Source organism: Neodiprion fabricii, chromosome 1 (genome assembly GCF_021155785.1).
Source record: "Neodiprion fabricii isolate iyNeoFabr1 chromosome 1, iyNeoFabr1.1, whole genome shotgun sequence".
Taxonomy (NCBI): Eukaryota; Metazoa; Arthropoda; class Insecta; order Hymenoptera; family Diprionidae; genus Neodiprion; species Neodiprion fabricii.
This window is the reverse complement of record NC_060239.1, coordinates 26385093-26408159: the sequence shown is the minus strand read 5'-3', so window position 1 is coordinate 26408159 and position 23067 is coordinate 26385093. Positions and strand designations below refer to the sequence as shown.

Below are 23067 nucleotides of genomic sequence, written 5' to 3'. Positions count from 1 at the left end.
ATGGAGTCAAAAGGACGAGGAAGAGCGATCGGAATTGTGAAAATTACTCTGTTTCTAATCATTTTTTGCACAGCGGTAAATTGTGTCTATTCTCAAGTTACCGACAGCCTCAGTTTGTGTCTGTTGCAAACCTCGTGCACGGCTTGCCTGGAAGCGAGTTCGAGATGCGCGTGGTGTAGTGACTGGGTAAGCAGACTCTACTCTACCTAATAGAGAAACACCTACTCGCGTATACCGTGAATGTATATTTTATGCTTACGTAAGAGCTTGAAAATTGTAATGTCAAGTCAGGAACGTTCCTGTTTTTCGATGTAGCGTTTACACCGAACACGTCGCGTCTGCCTACGCGTTACACCAACTTTGTGTGGTCGCGTGCTTCAAACTAATCTACGAACGAGATCTAGAGACTTACGATAAGCGTAACAATTGTCGATACGTTCGCAAGAATAATACGTGCTATCGAATGATAATATCACGAAGAGCAGTGGAGAGAATTCGTTGAGACTCCCTTTATGCGCCCAAAAAGTGACGTTGAGTTTCTCTTTCGTTATACCGTAACGTGATCTGATGATATGTCTTGAATGGCGTCACTTCTCAATTTACTCACTTAGAAATCTTCAGTATTGACCGTTTCAATGTGGCAGCCCGGGTCCATTTTCACGCGGTTCCAAGCCGAGGATTCCCCATTTGCGTTGTAATAGAATTGCAACAGTGAAACTTTCACCATATATACCACCATTTCAACACGTCTCTATTTCCGATCATACAGGAATACACAAATACTTCTATTGGGAAGCCGAGATGCAGCACCGCCAAATCTTTACAAGATCTCGGTTGTCCCGAATCGGCAATGCAAGTAGCTGTCACGGAGAAAATCGAATTTAGTCAAAATGAAGAATTCCGGGACGTCACCGCTGGGAAAATCCCGGTTCAACTTCGGCCTCAGAAGGTTCAGCTAAAGTTGAGGCCGCACTCAACGCAGGTGTTGAACCTTCAGTTTAGACCAGCCAAGTAAGTTAATGGAATTAACGAAACTCGGATACGCTATTAGGAGGCAAGTTTCACATCGCGTTATCTCTGTTACCTCAAGCGACAATTCGCGATGCTTGCAAGACCACGGCAATCAAGACAGAAATCGAAATTATGTGTCTCTGCCAAATGGGTCTGACCATGCTCCATCGCTACGTAACCATATCCCATTTGGATGAATACAATCATCCGTATCTCTGTCCAAGCATTCTCGGTGTCTTCTTACGCTCTGCATTAGATGATATACGTTGTGCGATTTGTCATATTTGCTATAGGATTAATGGTAATTGGACTTTTTCGATACAGTTTCTCACAAAGGTCTAGAAACGTTGTTACAAAAAAAAAAAAAACTACGTATAATGCCGATAACTTTACATTACACCTGACCTTGCGTTGTACGCGATTGTAGAAATTATCCTATCGACTTGTACTACTTGATGGACCTGACATGGTCAATGAAGGATGATAAGGACACGCTGGTTTCTTTGGGCGGAAAACTGGCAACGACTCTCGGTACCTTTACTGACAACTATCGAGTGGGTTTCGGTAGCTATGCCGACAAACCATTAATGCCGTACGTCTTTCCTGGCCACGAACAGAACCCGTGTCAAAGCGAACACGCCACGTGCGCTCCACTCTACGCCTTTAGACACCACATGCGGCTTACCGGCGATATCCAGGAGTTTGTCACGAAAGTACGTATGCAATGGACATTGTAGTTTTCTTTGAACCATTTTAAACGAGCTCGCAGTAAAAATCCTCAAAATATCACTCCGGTAGCGTCGGCTTGACGAATACTAGGCAACTTGTTTCATTGCTTGCTTACCACTTTCTTCCAAGGTAAATGAAAGTTCTGTAACTGGGAACGTGGACAACCTAGAGGGAGGCCTTGATGGCGTAGTTCAAGCTGTTGTTTGTGCCGATCAAGTTGGTTGGGCTCATCAAGCAAGGAAGCTGATGTTAGTGGCTACTGATGGTTTTCTTCATTTCGCCGGCGATGGAAAGGTGAGAATTTACTCGTTATGTTCGTTGATTCGGTTCGTCGTTGATGTTCGTTCACTTTTTGTTTCTTCGGCATTGCAGTTGCCCCCTGTTTAATCCATCTGTTCCGATTAGCTAGGCGGTGCGGTACGTCGAAACGATTTGCAGTGTCATTTGAATGCCGATGGCGAATACTCCATGTCAACAACTTACGACTACCCCTCGCTGGCTGAGGTGTCGAGAATTCTTCTAGACCACAAAGTTAACGTAATATTTGCCGTAACGCAAGATCGACGAAGTGAATACGAACGTATAGCGACGATACTCGAGGAAAAGGCCAGGGTCGCTACCTTGGCCGGCAACAGTTCCAACATTCTGGAGATCGTGGAACGTGCTTATCACGACATCGTCTCCAAAGTTGTACTACGGGACAATTCGACGGGCCCATTCGCCCTCGAGTACTCTTCCAAATGCGGAAACTTCTCTGGTCCGGAATTAAAAACGTCGCAGTGCGACGGCATCAAGGAGGGCCAGATCTACGATTTCAACGTCTCCTTCTCCTTGGGATCATGTCCGCAGAACAAAAGTCTTTGGGTAATTTTTACACTGAAATCAATTTATTTTTCAACTCTGCTACCTCACGTAATATCACGTCATAGACTTCAAGTGATAACTTTGTAAGGTTCGTAATGAAATGATGTTTAAAGAGTAGTGAATTCTTTGATCGCTGCAGATATACGATACATGAACACGACAATAGCAGTTAAAAATGGTATTGTTCTTCAAGAATGACGAATCAGCAAGTTCTAACTATATTCCTTCCATCCCCAGAGGCAGAAGGTTGTCATCGAAGACGCTCTGGCTTCGGAGGCTTCGCAGACAGAAATCGAGATAGAACTGATGTGTGGGTGCGATTGCGGCGAGCAGGACGATACGTACTGCAATCAAGGTGTGAACGAATGCGGCTTGTGCAAGTGCGATGCTGGCTGGTCAGGTTTGTTCTCAATATTTGATATTCACCATGAAAAACGGAAGGAAAAACAATAAAAAATGATCGCAGTTGATATGAGTTATTCCGTGCGATTTTAGGCGAAACCTGCGATTGCCGAGAGAGTACCGGAGACAGTATAAATTCGCAATGCATCAACACCGGCGAAAATGTTCCTTGCTCTAATCGCGGCGACTGCATTTGTGGAAGTTGCTCCTGTGATCCAGGCTACTCAGGACGTTTCTGCCAGTGTTCCCCGTGCGATAAGGTATATTCCTGATCGTAGAATCTATGCAACTTGTTTACGAAGCTTTTAATCGGAACTGTGATACAACAAAATCTTGATTCCCATGAATTCCGTTTCTATATTTTGCATCTTCGACGCGGTTATTAACACGATGCAATCACCAGCATACCGAGAGTTATGCATAACGGTCGAACATGCAATCTCGTATGATCGATCAAGATGGAATGTAGAAGATAAAAACGTATGCAATTATTGTGCTGCAGCCGTACTGACTTGCCGCAAAAAGAAACGAGAATATAAGTAACGAACCATATATTATATCTCATATCTGAGTTGTGAAATCCTGCACGGGTCAGTGATGGAGGAAGCCATGACCCTCAACTTTCGCATACGGGTCCGCTTGTCGACGTGTCGGTAGATCGACAACCATGACACTGACCGTGTCCTCCTTTCGAGAATCGAGGAACCTTAAAAGTGCGGCATTCCCATAACCAGAATCAATTGCTCCAAAATGACTTAACAGGTGAACGGTACCGAGTGCGGCGAAATGGGCACATGTGACTGCGGAAGCTGCGTCTGCAGGCCTGGCTGGACAGGCGACACATGCCAATGTCCCGTGGGAGACGCGCTGTGCATTGCTCCGGGAAGCAAAGAAGTGTGTGGGAGTCATGGATACTGCGATTGCGGCCAATGCCGGTAGGTATATCTTGTACAGCTGTCGTAGTACATGCGCGATGTTGTGTCAATGTTGTCAACAAAGTCGGCTGACCCGATATGATAGCCAAGAAAATTTTAAGATGCAACGGAACTGCCCCGGACGGGTTTTTCTACCGAGGCACATTCTGCGAGTCCTCGGCAGGAGCTGGAGGCAGCGGACTCTGCGACCTTTACGAACCTTGCGTAAATGCTACAGTCGAAGCACCGAGCGATGCTGTTAATCTTTGCCGTACCAACGTTACTGTTTACAAGACCGAACAGGTTTCAAAAGTAGATATTGGTAAGTTTTTAACGGTACGTTGGATCATTTTTAAGTAGATCGCAGCATGATCAGCAATTTACTGTGATAGTGCAGTTGGTTTGCATCGTGCGACGAAAGAGACCTCGTCAAAGAAATCAGGAATTTGGACAAAATCTTTGCGAATTTAATATATAATATTTAATAATTATTTAATATAATAGAATTTAATTATTCCAATACTTCTATTCAGCTAGTGACCACTACTGCTTCGTGAGAACTTATACCTCAGACTCATCGGTGTGCACGATTCCCTATGTTTACGAATTCAACAAGGACAACACCGTTACTTTAAGCATTGGGGAAAAGGTACTAGAACTCGGTAATAGGTTTTATGTTCGGTGAACGATTTGAAGTTTGATCGTAAATATTACATCGATTTCCCCCACCCAGATTTGCAGAACTCCACTACCGGCTGCGGTTGTACCGGGAGTGGCCTTTTTCTTAGTGGTATTGCTGGGCATTATTGCCCTCCTGATTTGGAAGTAAGTAGGAAATCTCTTGTGGAGAAATGCAAAGTTTCTGATATTATACGTTATACGCAACTCGATATAGTCAAAGCGATGAGCATGGATTTGAAACAAAATTTCAGATGCTGCACGGCGTTGAAGGATAAGAGGGAGTACGCGAGATTCGAAGAGGAACAAAAACACACGGTCTACGCTCTTGAAGAAAATCCACTATTTCGTCCTGCGACAACACGCTTTCGGGTACCATCGATGATCAAAGAAGACTAAACATAGCGCCGATTGCACACACGGGTAATAGAAACGGCACAATAGTTACAGAAGAAAGAGTTTGCTTGATTCGAATTCGTGAATGTACTTGCAAACATTCTAGTCGTAAACTGTAAGTGATTTTACACGCGCGAAAACTCAACGCAGAAAATGCGTGAGTGTGTATTATTATTCGTAGTTTGATACGTATTATTACTCTATACTATAAATATACAGCGTCAAATATAAGCAGCAATTAGCATCGTAGGTTTTACGATTTTTTATAGACGATCGAAAAGTTAATTCACTTGTGATGCGATGTCAATTTGTGAATACGGATCGTAAACTGGTTACAGATTGAATTTTACATACGCTCGATTTAACAACAATAAACATTTTGTATAAAGTACCAAATGACGATGATTATTATTGGTACGGATGTATATTATACAATTCACGAACATGTTGCTTTGCTGTCTTCCAATAACTGATCAAGATTTCGAATAAAGAAACTTGTCCTTCCATCGAGTTTCAACACTCATGTCTGAAGAATTGATCGTATTAAAATTCAGCGCCCTTGGAACCAATTGCAACGTCAAAATGCTCTTCACCTTCCTCCTCTTCGTCCTCTACCAGGTCGATTGGAGGATTAATCTCATCCCAAAAATGATTACCAGCTGTGAATACTACTTCCTGTACATGAAATGGTACTAAAGAGTTCATTCTCTCTTAGCTGCCGGTGTAATTGGTAAGAATGGAATTTCAACTAACTTTTCCATCAGAAACACCTTTCCAAGTATAACCTGCAGGTTCTCTCAATGTTATATCAGCTACAGGCACATTATTATCCCAAACCGCTCCAAGCACAGAATTGTCAGTGAAAGTATAGTCTCCGCGACCAAACATTTTTCCAGAAGCGCAAAGTGTTCCTTTGTACTCTGTTCCGTTGTTGTGACTGCCCTCCCGTCATTGTTACAAGCAGGTCAATTGGATTAATACAATTTTTTATGTTTATCATACGCAATATTATTGCAGACTCTCAGCTCGCCAGCAACGAGATATGTAGAACAATTTTTCAGTTCCTTACGATATGTACACTTCTCCGACGATTTGATCTTCTACCCAGAAAGTTTCATATTTATTGAAATCTCCAGTTACGTAAGTTCCATGACCTGTAGATTTTTTGAAAGCGTTCACGTATTCTCCGTCTTCAAAATTACAGACATATCATATGCTTCCGGGTTATTTTGTCAAAAAATTTAAGATTTTTTTACAGACTTTGAGAGTGGGAAAATTTTGTATAATGTTTTCTTACCTGAATAAGATGATCGTGATGAAAGTAAAATCAAAATAAGCCACATACATACTTATATACGATTTTAAGATTTTTTACTTCGGTAAAAAGCTATATTATATCCAACGTTGAATCTCTCAGGAAAAGAAAGACGAAACCTCGAGTATTCGCGACATAAATTTAACACCATACAAGGCTAGAAATTTCAAACCTTGTCTCATAATCGATCGAATATCCTTGACGATCATGTATCCACCGGAGAAGGTGTCACCGTTTGAAAAAGTAAACCGTCCCTGATCCGTCTTCACGTTAGGATCTTCATCAGCGTCGCTCGAGGGTCTCGTAACCGACAATCTCGACATGTTAATTTCCACGTCAACCGAACTCTGCAATGCGGTTCCAGTATCGATGATTATCGTATTTAATCCTCGGTTCGTTGCTGTGGGTAGTTTAATTAAACCCTACCGCCCTGCAACGTCAGGCTACGTCAGGCGGACAGCATCAGCGCCGTTGACGTCGTAAGGCAAAGTGGAGTTTTTAGGAGTAAAGACCAGTCTGTTGCCAACCAATCATATCCCCGCATTCTGCGGCATGTGGTTACGTCATATTCAATGAAAACTGTGCTTGTGCCCACGTGACCTTGCAGACGACCTCTAATTTGCCATTGCCATCTTACGATCCGTCACTGACCGATTGACCAAAAAGTGATACCCTTGGCCGTTGAGAAGAATTAGGGTTCAAATTCGAATTACATACCCGCGGGTGAAACTTTACAAATAGAACTGTTGAAAATTATCAACACCGTAGAGATGTTACGCACCACAACGAGCCTCCGATCCGATCTGGTGCGCGTCACGTTTCGAAATGTTGTACGGACGAATGTCGTACGATGTTTGGCAGTCGAATGTATTCACAGAAAACATCTGCAAAGGTATCTCAACGCAGCTTCGTATATCCCATGAATCAATCTTCATTCTCTCACACCTTTTACAAATTGTTGTAACACCACCGTAACGTAACATTGATCGTCGTGATTTTGAGGTTACGTCACGTTACGTATGTTTCTATTTCCTATTCAAATCATTTAACTCTCGCTTCCTCCTCTTCTACTCCTGTTCACATTTTTTTGTTCTTATTTATTATCACTGAGGTTTGTAACTTCGTCATCTTTGATAACGGTTCATATCATCATCGTGATCACAATTATTATACATTACCATGTGTGCAATGATAAAATGAAAAAAAAAAAAATTTTTAATCCACAAGTTGAGAATATTTTCAAGCCTGGTGTCCATCGATTATTACTTGAGTTCACGAAATTCAATCACACTTTGTATCTTTGTAGTTACAGAGAAGTGTGTGGTTTTTTCATCTTTTCTCTGTACCTTTTTTCAATTAAATATCATATGACACCTCCAGTTTTTACTGTAAATTTGATACGATGGATAGATACTGTTGAGAATTACTTTTTGCCAACTCGAATCCTGGAAAAAAAAACAATCTTATACATGATACAATTGTTGATCAGGCCTCAGTTATGTCACAGCCCTCGTGCAGTGACAGCATGGACACAGCAGTTGAGGTTCTACGCAGATTATCCGGATCACGTGTCCGTTATGCTACCCGCTCTCTCACCTACCATGGAAACTGGGTCTATAGTTAGTTGGCATAAGAAAGAAGGTGAACTTTGCAAAATTACTTATAAATATCAACTCGCAACATGTGTATTCTAATATATAAAAGTTACTTCGAATTTCAACTGAAAATTCTTTTACAATCATCTGCCAACATTCTTGAGTAGAGCCCAGATTTCGACAGATCCAATCCTTTATTAAGAAGATAATATTAGTAAAGTTGAAAACATTTCGCAAGCCTATTCAATCTATACTGACACCAATCTTTAATCATTTTCATGTGACAATTTTTTTTCCATAGGTGACAAGCTGAACGAAGGTGATCTCCTAGCTGAAATTGAAACTGACAAAGCCACAATGGGATTTGAAACTCCGGAGGAAGGCTACCTGGCAAAAATAATCGTGCCTGCTGGTACTAAAAATGTTCCGATTGGCCAACTTGTTTGTATCATTGTTTCCGATGAGGCGAGCGTTGCGGCTTTCAAAAACTATAAAGCTGATGGAGCAACAGCTGCTCCAGCAGCATCAGCCTCGCCTCCGGCTCCAGCAGCTCCAGCTTCAACTGCCCCAGCAGCGGCTGCTCCAGCCCCAACTCCGACTCCAGCTCCAGCTGCTACAGCAACCCCTACATCTATGTCTGGTGACAGGGTCTTTGCAAGTCCGTTAGCTAGGCGGCTTGCAGGTGAAAAGGGGCTCAGTTTACAAGTGAGTGAAATATTATTGATCGACTTGTCAAGATATGAGATCGACAAATTGAAGAGGTGAAAAAATAGATTTATCAAACTGTAGTAATAGTTTTGTTGCTTAGAAACAAAGAATTTTTTTTTTTTAGGATATTAGTGAAGAAGAAATGTTTAGTAACAGCTCTTCTGAATCTCAGGATACTTTTAGTTTCGAAGGTAATGGATTTTCTGTCTCAAATAGGGTCTTAAGGGTTCAGGATTATACGCTTCAGTGACTTCCAAAGACCTTGCAGGTGCTTCTGCTGCAGCTCCCTCTTCGTCTGTTGGCGCGCCAACTTCAGCACCTGCAGCTGGAGGTGTATACACAGATATTCCAGTGTCAAATATCCGAGGGGTAATAGCAAAACGATTGCTTGAAAGCAAACAGAATATTCCACACTATTATTTGACAGTTGACATTAAGATGGACGCTGCCTTACAAATGAGGGAACAATTCAACAAAATGTTAGAAAAAGATCAAGTGAAACTTAGCGTAAATGACATCATCATCAAAGGCATCGCAATGGCTTCGAAAAAAGTTCCTGATGGCAACACTGCTTGGCTTGGGGATGTCATTAGACAGTGAGTTCTCATAATGATATGAAAAGTAATTTATAATTGAACGGGAGTGATCGCAGAATGAAATAAGTAGTGTTTCGTACCAATTGTATACCAAAACAATGAATTTCCTAACCTAGGCATCTCAACTAAATTAATATTACATTTTCTTTTCCTCCTCTTCAGGTATCACAATGTGGATGTAAGCGTCGCTGTAAGTACAGACAATGGTCTTATCACTCCGATTGTATTCGCAGCTGACACAAAGGGTATTGTACAAATCAGCAAAGAAGTGAAAGCTTTGGCAGCAAAGGCGAGAGATGGGAAGCTACAGCCTAACGAATTCCAAGGTGGAACGATTACTGTATCAAACTTAGGAATGTTCGGTATTAAAACCTTCTCCGCAATCATAAATCCACCACAGTCCATCATTCTGGCTGTTGGTACGACCGAATCTCGATTGATTCCAGCGAAAAACGAAAAAGGGTAAACTAAGAAATCTCCTAATAGTACCTAAACTAGTCTTATTAGACTTTTTTTCAGTTAATCGAGCACTTTCTTCCATCATATTGTTACTGTAAAATTTCACAGATTCGAAACTGCAAACTTCATGAGCGTTACAGCCAGCTGTGATCATCGCACTGTGGATGGAGCGGTTGGAGCTCAATGGCTCACAGCATTCAAAAGTTTCATGGAAAATCCAACGACGATGCTCCTATAAAGAATCAATGTGCTGAGAAATTACACTCATCAATTCTACAAGCCTACTTTAGATCATCCCTAAGAGCCATCATGGGGTATGCGACAAGTGGATTGTCCTGTGTACATTTTTTGTGGATAATAACATTTAATTGATTTTGCGGATCACTTAAGTAGCACCAATTTTATAACATAATTTTCCAGCTTGCAACACTGTAGATTACTTTGCGTGTAAAATAAGTTTGCTTCGCGATAAGTATATACCTATGTTACATACGTATGTATGTACTATTCCGTAGATTTGAAAATGTACAAAAGAATACACAAACTGAGTTATATTCGCCGTCGTTAAATGTACTCGTTCAACTGTTGAACGCATCTACGAACGTATGTATAGCGCGATAAAAATGTTATTTCCTATTATTTATATAGATCAAATCAGTTTAGTATCCTCAGGTAACTGATACAGAATAAACATGTACATACTTGATGTTGCCAATCTTTTCGTCCTCCTAATACGGTAAATGTTGGCACTGAGATGATAATGTTTAAAACATTAAAATCTAAATAGATGAAAATTAATGCTACTGTGCAAAGTAAATAGATAGTTAAGTAATCTAAGTATTTAATAAATTATACAATATCAATACTTGCCTTATTTTTTACTTGTTCAACTACTAATATCGTCCTGATGTAAGCGATTCATAACAAAAACAATCGTGTGTACCAATCATCAGTGCGTCACATAGAAAAACAATGGAAGACCTCGCATCAGTAAGTAATGCAGAACCCATACTGACCGGCTGTTGCACAGATGTAAGCGTACCACCCAATTCGCAATCACAAAACGCTAGTGTCTTTTTACTTTGGGATGATATATGCACAGTTCGGCTGCTCGCTGGTTTGTTGTTTGTGAAAAGACATTTTACAGTTTTACAATAACAATGCCGATCTTAGACAAGAGAAAAGGTGATGAGATTCTAGCATTGGTGCCAGCTTCGAAAAGGACGAAAAATGAAGTGGTTTTCAGCAGTAGAGAAAAGGCGGTGATCCAAAGTGTAAATATAACCTCACTTATATTTCTCTGAGAGACGAATTGAGACACTTTTATTACTTGGAACTAAATCGGATAATTCTTATCACAGGGCCCTCCCAGAACTTCATCACTTATGGCGCCGATTATGCTCCTTGAAGGACACCAAGGAGATATTTTCTCTGTTGAGTTTCATCCGGAGGGTCAATACCTCGCATCGACGGGTTTTGACAGACAAATATGTGAGTAAATACTATGCAACATGTTTCAATATCGCATGTCGGATAAACTCTAATATATATTCAATTATTATATTATAAAACTGCCCCATGATAACAGTTATATGGAACGTCTATGGCGAATGTGAGAACATTGCTGTAATGTCGGGCCATAGCGGCGCAGTGATGGAAATGCACTTCAGCCCAGATGGCAGTAACTTGTACACTGCAAGCACAGATATGACCCTGGGACTCTGGGATCTCGGATCTGGATACAGAATAAAGAAACTCAAAGGACACACATCGTTTGTTAATTCTATATCCGGAGCTCGGAGAGGACCTACACAACTTTGTTCTGGCAGTGATGATAGCACTATTCGTGTCTGGGATCCAAGAAAAAGGGGCCAGTGTCAGACTCTTAATAATACCTACCAGGTATGCATTGTGTCTTGTATATCAGATAAGACGTGGATACGGTTTTATCAATGAATTTTAAATCAGTCAGAAATTCATCAGATGGATCACAGAAGCTAAAAGCTCTTCCAATCAAATGCCAAATATAGAAAGAAATCGATAACCCAAATATTAGTGATATGTCCATCGAACCTACAGTAGTTTTATAGAGTTTTGGGTACATAATAATCATGATTTATCCACACATTGAGTTTAGAGTGCCATCTCAGGAGTAGAGATAGACAACATTCATTACCGTTGCTATAGATCGATTACACAAATAATATGCATAAAACCATTTGTACAAAGTTCTTAAATTTTTACTTTCTCTCCTTACTCTAATCTACATACATCTCAGAGTTATTTTTACTTTTGTATGTATAGGTAACTGCTGTGACATTCAATGATACAGCGGAACAAGTCATCAGCGGGGGTATTGACAACGACATTAAAGTTTGGGACTTACGAAAAAACGCAGTGCTCTATAGATTGAAGGGTCACACAGATACGGTTACTGGTTTGAGCCTGAGTCCAGATGGTTCTTACATATTATCGAATTCAATGGACAACACCCTTAAAATATGGGACGTCCGTCCTTTTGGACCCTATGAAAGATGCGTCAAAATTTTATCCGGCCATCAGCATAATTTCGAGAAGGTGAAGTTAAACCACATACCATTTTTTCATTTTCTTTTTATGCAATTGTCCAATTTTCGTAATGTTGATTGAACAATGCTTTGCAGAACCTTCTGAGGTGTGCATGGTCACCAGATGGCAGCAAAGTGTCTTCAGGATCGTCAGATAGATTTCACTATATCTGGGACACGACAAGCCGACGTATCCTTTACAAGCTCCCTGGTCATAATGGATCAATTAACGATGTTGATTTTCATCCAAAAGAACCAATCGGTAAGTAAAAGCAATTCATCTTGTGCAGGCAGAAGTCTAATATAATTCTCATGTTTCAGTTGTTTCCGGCTCCAGTGACAAACAGATATACCTTGGAGAAATTGAAGGCTGAATACTGCCCTTGAGATTCTAAACATTACTTTTAAGGAGATACGATATGATTTTCCAAACTTCATTGTCAATAAATCTGTACCTTATATTTCAATTATGACGTTTTTTGCTTTCTGGCTGTTCTAAAACACCGAATCTCACCATATTAACACGTTCAAAACTATTTCATCTGACCGGAAATTTATGAGTAAAAGATTTTCGTAATACCTCAAATCATGAGGAAAAAATCCAGATTCACTGCAAGGATTAAATACAAAGGCTAAGATTTTCCCGGATATTTCTGTGCCGAAGATGCTCTTCCGTATTTTATCCGGCGAATGAGCATCGTAAAATACGTTCCCACCCACAAGATATTCTGTTTCTACGACAAGACATTTTTGACGTTTGAAAACCGTGGCGCTGGACCTGCCACCTGTGAGGCCTATCCGCGTATTGTTGGAAGCCATTACCAGTGTCAACGCAATAAAAACTTAGTTCACTCCTTGGTTAAAAATCAGTAAGACTCTACTTGTTCAAATTGTAATATTCGAATTTATTTTGAGGTAAGATTACTTTAACGTAATACAGGATTATACTCTGTCATAAATAGTATGTAGAAATATGCATAGATCAATTCACCCTCGACAAGGTCTTTCCAACGTATTCATAGAGTATGTATATGTACAATTATGGCGCAATCGATTGACGACTGAATAACATTTTCGAATTGCGTTTGTTGTAAGTTAACGCCAACAAAATCACAGTCCACTGATACATCGTTTTGTGTTTCAGTTTATATTATTAATATTTATATCTAATTATAAATTTAAATTATTATCATCAAGATGTCATCACCATGGGGTAAAATTCAACCACCCGCGACAGCAGTCAGTCTTACTGAAATAATGTCAGAGGAAGTGGCTAAAGACTTACAAAAAAAGTAAATAGTTATCTACTGTTCAAGTTTCCTGATGCCATTACGAGTTCTGCGTTACATTTAGTGTTTTTCCTTACACAGGTTTGATATTTATTATTTTTCAGAGAAATCCGTAAACACGCAGACCTGGTAATGCCAGAACCAACACCAGAAGAGTGCGGATTGTTAGAGCTCGATGACACGGATAGTGATGCAGTGATTGCACAAACGTTGCAAGCTCAGTTCAATCGAGAATATGACTCAATGCTTAAACGTACTGAAGATAAATTCAATGGCTTCTCCAAAGGTGCGTTAAACAATGCAAGACTGTTGAAGCTCGCGATAAATACGTTTTACTTCTCTTTCCCATCGTAGTTAATGTTTCCTATTCAAATTATCGAACGTGTCCATCTGTCGAACCTGATGAACGTAAGCCTGAAGTAGACGAGGAAAATAGAGACTGGGATAGATTTGTGGTGAATATCTGAATATTTACACAATGTACTGTAAAAACAACCATCCTTATGTGAGAGAAAATTATAAGTACCATTACGATATTTTCAGAGCGTGGAAAAAGAGTACGCTTCCATTCCACGTTGCGGATATAAGAGAGTTGGCGAGGGATCGGAGATCATTACAAAACATGACATGCTGATGTCATCCAGAATCAATGCTTGCAGAGTACTTGCTTTTCCACCTGGAATAAAAACAGGCGATGCTGGCAGTTTTGATATGAAATTGAATAACAAGGTTTTCAATTCGTTGAGAGCGCACAGTCATGCGCATTGTGCTCGTGAGAAGGCCAAAGCAAGACCTAATCCTAAACAAATAGTAGATAAAATCCCACTACCTGTTTCGCAAGATTGACAGACTTCAGAGTAAAGGAAAATGAATATAATCATGTTACTGAATTAATTCGACAATGCCTGAAAATTATAATTAGGCAATTTGTTACTATGTAACTGACACACAGAACGAGCAGTGTTAATATCCTTGAATAACTTCAATTCTCGTTGTTTGCTAAATAAAGGTTTGGGTAAAATATTACTCAATATTTAATAAATATATTTTTATTCTCTATTGTATCAAAGTTCGATACTTAAAAATATCGTTTTAAAGTTAATTTCGTTGCACTACTAACAATAAACGTGGGCTGGACCTTGATCAATGAGTTTTTAGAGAGCTATGTACTACTAATACACTTCAAACACGTTTTCATGGCATCGATAGATCATACACTCATGGTTTGACAAATTTAAACATTGAAAGGTCTTCAAATCCAAAAAAATATGCAGAGCTAATACCGTGTTAGATTTCTAAAGCATATTAAATAGTAAATAAAAAATCCAGAAAAGACTTTAATTCAAAGAATTATGAAGTTTAGCTCGATTTAAACATCACAAACCACTGTTTCAACCAGTAGCTCACAACTGTAAAGTATGCTAGTAAAATTTTTATTGCTGTTGATGAATTAACGTAGTTCTTTTGTAGGTGGTTTCAATGGAATCCTGCCTAACGTAAACTGTTTAGCTAAGTACACGGCTTTTTCATCATCTGTTAGCTGTCCTTCAATTGTATAAGAACTTTCATCAATACTCTCAATCTCCCTCTGCACAGATGCAAATGGTGAATTAGCAAACAACGTAGTTTGCGATGATGTGAGCACGGATCCTTGGCTGGTCAAATTAGATCCTACGAAAGGTGAATTGCTAGTCAGCTGTGACTGATTTGCAAATGGACTGGCGGCTGTGGAAACGATAGTATTGGTAGTAGAAAATGGCGAAGAATTTGGCACACCTCCGAATGATGATCCTTGGCTGAATGGTGAAATATCAACTGCATGAGTAGTCCCAAATGGCGTTTCTGACTGTGTTGGAGTTGCGCCAAATCCTACAGTTGAGTCTATCGTTTGACCAACAGATCCGAACCGATTAGCTCCAGAAAACGGAGTTAACGCAACTGTAGCAGTGGTAAATGGCCCTGGAGATTTAACGAATGGTGTGCTACCTGTAGATACTATAGAATTAAATGGGCTTGCACTAGATGTAGATACTGGTGACCCAAATGGGGGCGGATTTTGGTTATTGCTGAAATTGGCTGTCTGAGATTTGACCACAGAGCTAAATGATGTAGGAGCAGTGTGTCCAATGGATCCAAACGTTGGTGTAGCCGCAGTTGTCCCACCAAAAACATTACTTGAAGTTGTAGGAACACTCCCAAAGGTTGATTGCCCACCAAATATTCCTGGGGTTGATTGCGCACCGAAGGTTGGAGCCCCACCAAATACTGGACCGCCACCAAAAATCGTACCAGTCTTTGGTTGTCCGAATAGAGAAGTCTGCGCAGATCCCAATGAGCTATTCCCCGTCATTGATGATCCACCAAAAATAGAACTTGCAGTTTGTTGGGATACCCCACCAAACAATGACGTTGTAGCAGGTTGGGTACTAGCAAAAATTGAGGTAGTTGCTGCAGTCGGTGCTGTTCCACCAAATACGGAATTGGTCAGTGTCGTGGTTCCACCAAATATTGTATTTGATTGAGTCGATTGCAGTCTTCCAAAAGGGGTGTTCTCTGAATTTGAAGTACCAAATGCACTAGATTGACCAAATACAGGCTGGGCATTAAAAGCGGGTGGATTTTGAGCAGCAGTATTCCCGAAAGATGAAGCATTCTGATTTCCACCAGCAAATACTGAACTTGGATTGTTGACAGCAGTACCAAATGACGACACAGGATTTCCAGTACCTCCAAAAACAGGATTGGCACCAAAATTTGGCTTTGCGCCAAAAGTTGAATTGTTTGTTGGACTGCTAAAGGCGAAAATTGTTGGGCCTGTAGCACCGAACGTTGATGTCGCTCCTCCAAAGGGATTGGAAGTGTTGATGGCATTAAATGGCTTTGAAGTAAACAAGTTCGATGCAGGTGTACCCGTGCTGGGTATTGCCAATTGAGGAGTAGCAAATGAGAAGTTTGAATGTTTCGTCAAGGAATTATTTGTATTAAAAGTGTTATCTTGCCCACTTTTTTGAAGATATTCCTGTAAGCATATAATTCACATGTGTCAAATTTATCCATACATTTTTGCAGAGGTTTTATCAGAATTTTTCAATGATATGAGAGCACCTAACTAAATAAAAGCCTTACCAGCATAGCTGCAATTTCTTGCGTAGGATTTTTCAAAAGGTCACGTTTAGCTTTCATATCTTGACACAATTGTTGGAATTGAAGTTTCTGTAAATTTACGAAACACACGATTAACAGGGTAACATAAGGTAGGTGCTCAGAAATTTTAAGAAAAAATAAAGTCAAACCAGTCAAAACTTAATGGTAAAAAGTGACTACAAAAAAACTGCGACTCGTACAGTCTGTTCGACGGTGCCATTTTTTTGTGCTTGATATATTTCCCAATGAAATTCATCAGGTGAAAAGTCTTCCATGCCTGGTATACACGGTCGTTCTTTGAATGGACCGAAACAAGATAACGGCCATTGTCCACCTCGTTCAACGAACAAGACTTCCTCAGCAACTGCAAAGCTAATAATAAAGGTTTGATCATTTTCTCGAGTTAGGAACATCGGGTCTTTGTTAAATGTACTGGAACATGTTTATATACGCACGCTAATGTCTTTACTCCTGTGTAACTGGGCTTGTTTGCCAGGGCCGAGTTATCACCTACAAATTGAAATTAATAACAGTTACATTAACATCACACGGTCGACGGTAGGTAAAACTAGAAGATTTTATGCAGATTCATATAACCTATTCTCATACGAAATGCTTACCGTAATTTGTATTGGCTGTATGTGCGAATCGACAATATTGGCCGAAACGACAATTGCCTTGTAGAAAATACTTGCACGTTGTCATAATGAAAGACTACTATTAGTCCGACACAACCGTATACGCGAGTTTGACAAATACCTCTATGGTTTAACACCGGACGACATGGAAATAATTACATGAGATGCATCCGACTATTCGCAATAACATTCTACATCCTATGAGATAAATGTTTTCATGTACAAAATTTCGTACACTAGAGGAAGTACTGTTGGCGTACTGAAATGGTTCTCGTACTGCTGACACTGTATTCCGAAACGGAAAAACAATAAGTTCCATCACTCGTGGACTAGACTAACAACTGTACTCTGGAAAGTGCAGGTAGTGTCACGTCGTGTTATCACGTAAATTGTGCAGCCATATCATTGGCGCAGTACTACCTTGCGCATGGAAACTACACATGACTACACAAAGTGCTCGAACTCCATGTACATAAACAGCTGCATGCACTGAAGACGGTGGAGGGAGGGCGGCAGTGAAAACTTTCTACGAATCACTTGTCACATTGCACGATCATCGATTAGTCGACCTTGAACATCTCTGCAACTAATGACACGTCGGTACAAAAGGAACACTAGCGACGTTAGTGGTACAAAAAAGTAACCCAATGTAAACGATTACTGCGGCAAGTTCTGTCGATTCACCCATTTGAGTGACTTCGTGATTCAAGCTTACAAGGGGTAGATAATTGATATGGTTATTCGATCATGCGTAAAAATGAGTAAAAACCCGTATGTTGAAATAGTAGAATAAAATTATACTTTTCGAACCTTGCGAGATTTGCAATGAAAACTTTCAGTTTTTATTCATACGGTAAATTTTTAATTACATACATACTTTTCCGTAGGCATGTTACGGTACAATACTTTTAACTAAAATCTCATCTAAAATCAGGCCTATAACGTTCGATAATAAGACTCGATGTAAAGAGTACCGCCGTTATTAAATATAACATAATTTTGTTTATAAGGATTGAGTAATTCAAGTATCTTTTTCTTAATTAGGACTAGCTTGCATCTTTTATACTTCGAGTCCATAGTGTTCGCCGAGTAACGCATGTATTTTTTAAGCCTAAACCTCCACAATATCCCTGATTTCTTTTTAAATGGGTGCCTATTTCGTTTTGAAGTAACTGAGAAACAATACGTTATTGTATGGGTCGAAGCATCGAGTGATATATTATGTTCCATAATGGTTTAATTGACTAATTCATAGCTGTGCAAAATTAATTTTTTCTCTAGGAGATAGAAATGATTGTGATGTTTAGAAGCATATTTGTAGAAAGAGCAAGGTGACCCAATGAATCACGTATAAAAATCTGCCTGTAGGTGACGCAGGAAGAAATGGTTAAGTATCTACTATATTAATTTAGTACATCTCTGTAGAAATATTATACACATTAAGAAGCTTTTTGAAAAGCTTAACATATTCAAATCTTCAATAATTATATATCTCTCGATAGTTTTTTTTTCTTTACTACCGTGTAGCAGTGGCGTAGTATGTAAAATACTAGAATGTATCAAATATATATTATCTTTCAGTAAACGTCTCTTTCCGCTGAATCATTCATTCCTCGGAGTGACACCGAAAATAGTGAATGTAGGTAGGTATATTGGTCAGTGTTAATCATCCAAATTATTAACGTGTAGCACTTCTCGCTGTGTTAATCCAGCTTCACCCAATGTCCGTATAATGTTGGCTGGATAAAGAATTCTTCTTGGGTAACTAGTTGTAATTTCAAAATTAGCTGGCGAATCTGGCTGACAGAATATCCAATGGTACACGTCCTGAAATGAATAGTAAAATTCAAGAGAATTACGTTCCAAAATAAACTTACAATTAGACAGTCAATGTCCATAGTTTTTGGACAAATGTAAAGGGTCACAACATATAATAATCATGTTATGTGACGGATCTTTTTGTGTACTTCCAATGTGTGTTTACTGACATAGTTGATGATATTTTACTGACATAGGTAGGACGACTGTGATGCGTATCTCAATAAAAAATTTACCTCGGTTGTGTCAGACAATAGAAATCTTCTTTTCATAGTTCTTTCGCCGAGTTTTATTTGAAGATGACACACATTAGGGTTGGAAAGGTTGGGCTCTAATGGAACTTTCTTAACTGTGAGCTCTTTCTCTTGACGAATTCTTTGAATTTCCCGCTCTTGAGCATTGAGTTCTTCTTTTTCCTTGGCTTCTTTCTCTTCTTTCGCTCTTCGCTCCTCTTCTCTTCGTCGGTCCTTCTCTTGGTCAGCTCTTAATGATTCCTCATAAGCTTCATCTTGTTGCTGACGCAGAGACTGAGTTGCACTACGTTCTGCCCTGAACAATGTAACAGTATATACAATTAATTTGATAATATTTAATTCTATGAATTCTAGTTTTGCTGATTAGACCTTTGAGTACAGTATAAACCCTGCTGTCAATTTGGGCTGGCCCTTATTGTACTCACATTTGCAAGCATAACGAAATCATTGAAAGCCTTAAGCATCCAAATATCAGAAGATTTTGGGTAAAGAGAATTGCAATCTGATTTTATAAGATTGGTTTGCGGTGCAAGGTTGAAGTTCATATATCGTTGACATAACGATGCATGTTTGGGAAAAATTGTTATCTCACAATTTTGAGATTGTCAAGAGATTGAGAAAACCATATTGAAAAGTAAAACATAGCCATTTTGGAAACTGTACTTCTTTGAAGTCATTCTAAAGTTGCGAGGCAGTGATTTCTTTCTCAGTGTGTCGTTACAATAACGGTACTAACTTCAACTTCATGCAATTTTCGATCGGGTTTCTTTGTTATTTGTTATAATTTACCAGGTATAAGTGGATATGTATGTACAATAGTTATATCTTACCTATCTTGTCTTGCCTGAATAAGACCGATTTCGTTATTTTCCATAATAGTTTGCAGGCGAGGAATCAGTTCAGATGGTGTAGGTGAACCTTCCATGCTGAGATCATTTAATAATATCATGATTAATAGAAAAATTCAAATTTATCCGATGTTCTGTGTAATTAACAGTTAATTTGAATTGGTACGACAAAGTAATTTATTTGTTGAGATTGAATTCCCCATAAATAAAGGTACGCACAGGCTAGTGAATTTTATAAACTGGATTCTCCATTCTTCAAATTGTACTTAAAATGGAAACAACCTTTAAGCTATTTTTGGTGTCATTTTATTTAGTATGACATAGTGCCTAGTAACTGATGGGTGCTGAAGGTAAATGTGTCATCTGTTATCAGATGCTATTTTATATGAAATACAAAAACAGTCTTGAACATTCCAAATATAGTCTACCACAATAACGCGCATTTATGTTATGTGTTTGACTAAGAGGTACTGGCAGCATGATTAATCTGTAACGTATGTCGTAGTTTTACCACTCACCGCCCAACGATAGTCATTCTGTTATCCCTGAGAACAATAAGGGCAAGGAAAGGGTAAGTGCCTGACCTAAGAGCTTCTGAAACCTTATAGCCTTCTCCAGACTGGACGTTACATGCCCAGAATAGTGTTCGAGTGTTGATAAACCTCACCACCTCTGGATCGCCCAGAGTTCTTCTGAGGAGTAAATGAATATATGATAGATATTGTTTCTGGCTGCAAAACTTACAGAATAGAATATAGTCTACCGGAGATGTGTAAGAGCTTTAAGTATCACGAAAATGCCATAGCTTGGTATGTATGCATGTCTTTCATTATACGTTCAGGAATAATAAAATTTCATTTTTGAAAGTGCTTTATAAACACTTCAGTACATAACTTTGATATTATCAGTGGAAATATGGGATCTTCAGATTGTGAGCGTGGCTCTTGCACATGTTAATTACTTTTACACTAAGAGATAATATTTATGTGATTGAAAATCATCCACACGCAGTAAGAAAGTTAGAAATCTGAATCAAGCAGTGAACCAAGATTACCTGCACCATTGATCAATATCTTGAGCTTCGTCTTTGTGTAAATAAACTAGTAAGAATCTGAGCTCCTGTTTTGCATCAGAAATAGCTTGGCTGTAGGATCCTTGATAAAATACAGGATGGATATTTCCGTAGCGCTCCTCATATACTCTTATGAAATTTACAACATCCTCCACAGGATCCGAAGATACTGCGAATATGTAAATGGTTTTACGGAGTTATTGTAAAACACAAGGACATATGATGTTGGTCGAATCTTAAAGATGAACCTGGATTGCTACGTTACAAGTCGACAGCAGTCACAACCTCTGTATTAGCCATTTATCACTACGCAACAGAGTAACAATAAATTAATGCAATTCACTATGATTACACTTACTAGGTCTAATGTCTGAGCGAAATATAGCAAGGAGTAGTTGTCCGATACTAGAGACAATATTGCACCACAATGTGTAAATATAAGAGAATAAACTGCCGCCATTATCCGAAGTGTTTGGAGGGTTAAAATAGATTCGAAATCCCGTATCATCGATGACTGGCGGTGGCCGAGACCGTGAATCTTGCGCATACATGGAGGGTCTTCCTTCGTACAGGTTGAGTTGCTCCTAGATTTTCATCGAGTAATAAATATAAAGGCTCGGGTTGGAGGTTAAGATTGTTGACAAAAAAGAAAAACAATTATTAAAACAAAGATGCTTCCTGGTCGATAAGTAATCAGGAAAATGAATGATCTGCAAGTTTAATGTACCTGTACAGCTACTTCCAAGTTCCAATTGTGACGATGTAGAACATCTTGACACACAGACAAATCATCGATACCGGTCAAGTCCTAGAAAAGTGTGGTGACGATAATTAACTGATCGATAGGTAAGTCTTTGACAAAAGTTCAAGTATGAAGGAGGAAATTTACCTGAAATTGAAGAACTTTTTCTGTTTGATCAGGAGATAACTCTCCAATTCTAAGATCTGCCATGGTTGGTTTCGATTTTGACTTGTGTAAAATTGTGTAATGAAGTATGCCTTTTCAACTTTTTTTTTTTTGTTAAATGCTTATCAACTACAGTATGAGACGCTTATAAAACTTGAGCAACCAGCTAACCGAATGATCATTTGGGTAGTTAGTTCGGGAATGGGGAAAAAAATTAACCTTAATTTCAATACGTCTTGCTACGCTGGATCATCACAAGCACAAGTCACTTTCGCGCATCTTTGCAATGCCTTCCGTGTTTCCAACGCTTCAGAGCATTTATTCGACCAGTGTTCCTCAGTGACTATCTATCCAATGTTTTTCATGGACACTACAGAGGGAGACTCACTGGTTACAATACACTACATATTATACCTATGTATATATACTCGATTATTTCAAATTGCGACACTTGCGCGCAAACAATTAAGCCAACAGAGAGATAAGACGAATTACGAATCAACGATTACACAGCTTTGTTTAATTGGAATATCATAGTCAAGTACTTAAGTTTATTATATTTGATTATGATTCAAATCGCAATTTTGTTGTGTCATGCGCCACCGCAATGTTCCCATTGCACTTCCGCGGACGGCTGGATATTTCCAATTAGCAATTGTCAATTAAATATAATAAATTTTTCATGGCCAAGCTGGAACAAAAAACATCTGAGATGGACTTAGATATAATTATTTTTAAATGTCATTGCAAACAGATGTTTCATGGCATAGTATAATATATTGCAAAAATCACGAGCACAGCATGTCATGATTCATGCATTAAGCGGCAGTAGAATCGTGGTAGAGCGATCCTGATTGGACGAA

General features: G+C 39.2%; 6 protein-coding genes across 9 annotated transcripts; 4 read left to right on the top strand and 2 right to left on the bottom strand.

The window, feature by feature from the left end:
* LOC124187868 (integrin beta-nu) lies at positions 1 to 5500 on the top strand. Its single transcript, XM_046580056.1, has 12 exons — positions 1 to 186; positions 770 to 1011; positions 1439 to 1724; positions 1870 to 2034; positions 2146 to 2604; positions 2842 to 3004; positions 3100 to 3266; positions 3769 to 3941; positions 4043 to 4242; positions 4454 to 4569; positions 4654 to 4745; positions 4853 to 5500. The coding sequence occupies exons 1-12, from the start codon at positions 1 to 3 to the stop codon at positions 4995 to 4997; spliced, it is 2394 nt and encodes a 797-aa protein (XP_046436012.1). The 3' UTR covers positions 4998 to 5500.
* Positions 5501 to 6900: 1400 nt separating this feature from the next.
* On the top strand, positions 6901 to 10532 carry LOC124179581 (dihydrolipoyllysine-residue acetyltransferase component of pyruvate dehydrogenase complex, mitochondrial). The gene is made up of 6 exons (XM_046564138.1): positions 6901 to 7201; positions 7799 to 7950; positions 8206 to 8609; positions 8829 to 9208; positions 9371 to 9670; positions 9776 to 10532. The coding sequence occupies exons 1-6, from the start codon at positions 7080 to 7082 to the stop codon at positions 9903 to 9905; spliced, it is 1488 nt and encodes a 495-aa protein (XP_046420094.1). The 5' UTR covers positions 6901 to 7079; the 3' UTR covers positions 9906 to 10532.
* Positions 10533 to 10713: 181 nt separating this feature from the next.
* Positions 10714 to 12701, top strand: LOC124182658 (U5 small nuclear ribonucleoprotein 40 kDa protein). Its single transcript, XM_046570194.1, has 6 exons — positions 10714 to 10941; positions 11029 to 11158; positions 11256 to 11569; positions 11972 to 12244; positions 12331 to 12496; positions 12556 to 12701. The coding sequence occupies exons 1-6, from the start codon at positions 10762 to 10764 to the stop codon at positions 12606 to 12608; spliced, it is 1116 nt and encodes a 371-aa protein (XP_046426150.1). The 5' UTR covers positions 10714 to 10761; the 3' UTR covers positions 12609 to 12701.
* Positions 12702 to 13030: 329 nt separating this feature from the next.
* Positions 13031 to 14565, top strand: LOC124183188 (serine/threonine-protein kinase RIO3-like). Of its 3 annotated transcripts, none has more exons than XM_046571355.1 (5): positions 13031 to 13149; positions 13432 to 13526; positions 13628 to 13809; positions 13878 to 13978; positions 14067 to 14565. In XM_046571355.1, exons 2-5 carry the CDS (start codon positions 13432 to 13434, stop codon positions 14367 to 14369), a joined length of 681 nt encoding a protein of 226 aa, XP_046427311.1. In that variant the 5' UTR covers positions 13031 to 13149; the 3' UTR covers positions 14370 to 14565. The 3 variants fall into 3 exon arrangements, with proteins under 3 accessions (XP_046427311.1, XP_046427329.1, XP_046427319.1); XM_046571363.1 differs by having other exon boundaries at positions 13032 to 13149; positions 13379 to 13526; XM_046571373.1 differs by lacking the exon at positions 13432 to 13526.
* LOC124183175 (nucleoporin NSP1-like) lies at positions 14557 to 17864 on the bottom strand. 2 transcript variants are annotated; one of them, XM_046571334.1, is made up of 5 exons: positions 17288 to 17864; positions 17123 to 17177; positions 16868 to 17039; positions 16650 to 16736; positions 14557 to 16542 (listed from the first exon to the last, which is right to left on the bottom strand). In XM_046571334.1, exons 1-5 carry the CDS (start codon positions 17370 to 17372, stop codon positions 14974 to 14976), a joined length of 1968 nt encoding a protein of 655 aa, XP_046427290.1. In that variant the 5' UTR covers positions 17373 to 17864; the 3' UTR covers positions 14557 to 14973. The 2 variants fall into 2 exon arrangements, with proteins under 2 accessions (XP_046427290.1, XP_046427299.1); XM_046571343.1 differs by lacking the exons at positions 16868 to 17039; positions 17123 to 17177; positions 17288 to 17864 and adding an exon at positions 16817 to 16835.
* A 953-nt stretch (positions 17865 to 18817) lies between these two features.
* On the bottom strand, positions 18818 to 22738 carry LOC124183167 (FAS-associated factor 2). Its single transcript, XM_046571326.1, has 8 exons — positions 22187 to 22738; positions 22025 to 22105; positions 21656 to 21881; positions 21280 to 21466; positions 20744 to 20917; positions 20208 to 20303; positions 19360 to 19672; positions 18818 to 19132 (listed from the first exon to the last, which is right to left on the bottom strand). The coding sequence occupies exons 1-8, from the start codon at positions 22247 to 22249 to the stop codon at positions 18968 to 18970; spliced, it is 1305 nt and encodes a 434-aa protein (XP_046427282.1). The 5' UTR covers positions 22250 to 22738; the 3' UTR covers positions 18818 to 18967.
* Positions 22739 to 23067: the final 329 nt, after the last annotated feature.

Bases quoted from the DNA above. Each gene is read 5' to 3' on its own strand.
- LOC124187868 (XM_046580056.1), top strand. From the start codon at position 1: ATGGAGTCAAAAGGACGAGGAAGAGCGATCGGAATTGTGAAAATTACT. The intron at 1,012-1,438 runs GTAAGTTAATGG...ACGCGATTGTAG, and splicing joins CTTCAGTTTAGACCAGCCAA to AAATTATCCTATCGACTTGT. The intron at 3,267-3,768 runs GTATATTCCTGA...ATGACTTAACAG, and splicing joins AGTGTTCCCCGTGCGATAAG to GTGAACGGTACCGAGTGCGG.
- LOC124179581 (XM_046564138.1), top strand. From the start codon at position 7,080: ATGTTACGCACCACAACGAGCCTCCGATCCGATCTGGTGCGCGTCACG. The intron at 9,209-9,370 runs GTGAGTTCTCAT...CCTCCTCTTCAG, and splicing joins CTTGGGGATGTCATTAGACA to GTATCACAATGTGGATGTAA. The intron at 9,671-9,775 runs GTAAACTAAGAA...AAAATTTCACAG, and splicing joins CCAGCGAAAAACGAAAAAGG to ATTCGAAACTGCAAACTTCA.
- LOC124182658 (XM_046570194.1), top strand. From the start codon at position 10,762: ATGCACAGTTCGGCTGCTCGCTGGTTTGTTGTTTGTGAAAAGACATTT. The intron at 10,942-11,028 runs GTAAATATAACC...TTCTTATCACAG, and splicing joins AAAAGGCGGTGATCCAAAGT to GGCCCTCCCAGAACTTCATC. The intron at 12,245-12,330 runs GTGAAGTTAAAC...AATGCTTTGCAG, and splicing joins ATCAGCATAATTTCGAGAAG to AACCTTCTGAGGTGTGCATG.
- LOC124183188 (XM_046571355.1), top strand. From the start codon at position 13,432: ATGTCATCACCATGGGGTAAAATTCAACCACCCGCGACAGCAGTCAGT. The intron at 13,527-13,627 runs GTAAATAGTTAT...ATTATTTTTCAG, and splicing joins GCTAAAGACTTACAAAAAAA to AGAAATCCGTAAACACGCAG. The intron at 13,810-13,877 runs GTGCGTTAAACA...TTCCCATCGTAG, and splicing joins ATTCAATGGCTTCTCCAAAG to TTAATGTTTCCTATTCAAAT.
- LOC124183175 (XM_046571334.1), bottom strand. From the start codon at position 17,372: ATGACAACGTGCAAGTATTTTCTACAAGGCAATTGTCGTTTCGGCCAA. The intron at 17,178-17,287 runs GTAAGCATTTCG...TTCAATTTGTAG, and splicing joins TACAGCCAATACAAATTACG to GTGATAACTCGGCCCTGGCA. The intron at 17,040-17,122 runs GTGCGTATATAA...CTTTATTATTAG, and splicing joins ACAGGAGTAAAGACATTAGC to CTTTGCAGTTGCTGAGGAAG.
- LOC124183167 (XM_046571326.1), bottom strand. From the start codon at position 22,249: ATGGCAGATCTTAGAATTGGAGAGTTATCTCCTGATCAAACAGAAAAA. The intron at 20,918-21,279 runs GTAATCTTGGTT...TTTACTCCTCAG, and splicing joins GATATTGATCAATGGTGCAG to AAGAACTCTGGGCGATCCAG. The intron at 19,133-19,359 runs GTAAATTTTTTA...TATTCATTTCAG, and splicing joins TATTGTCTGACACAACCGAG to GACGTGTACCATTGGATATT.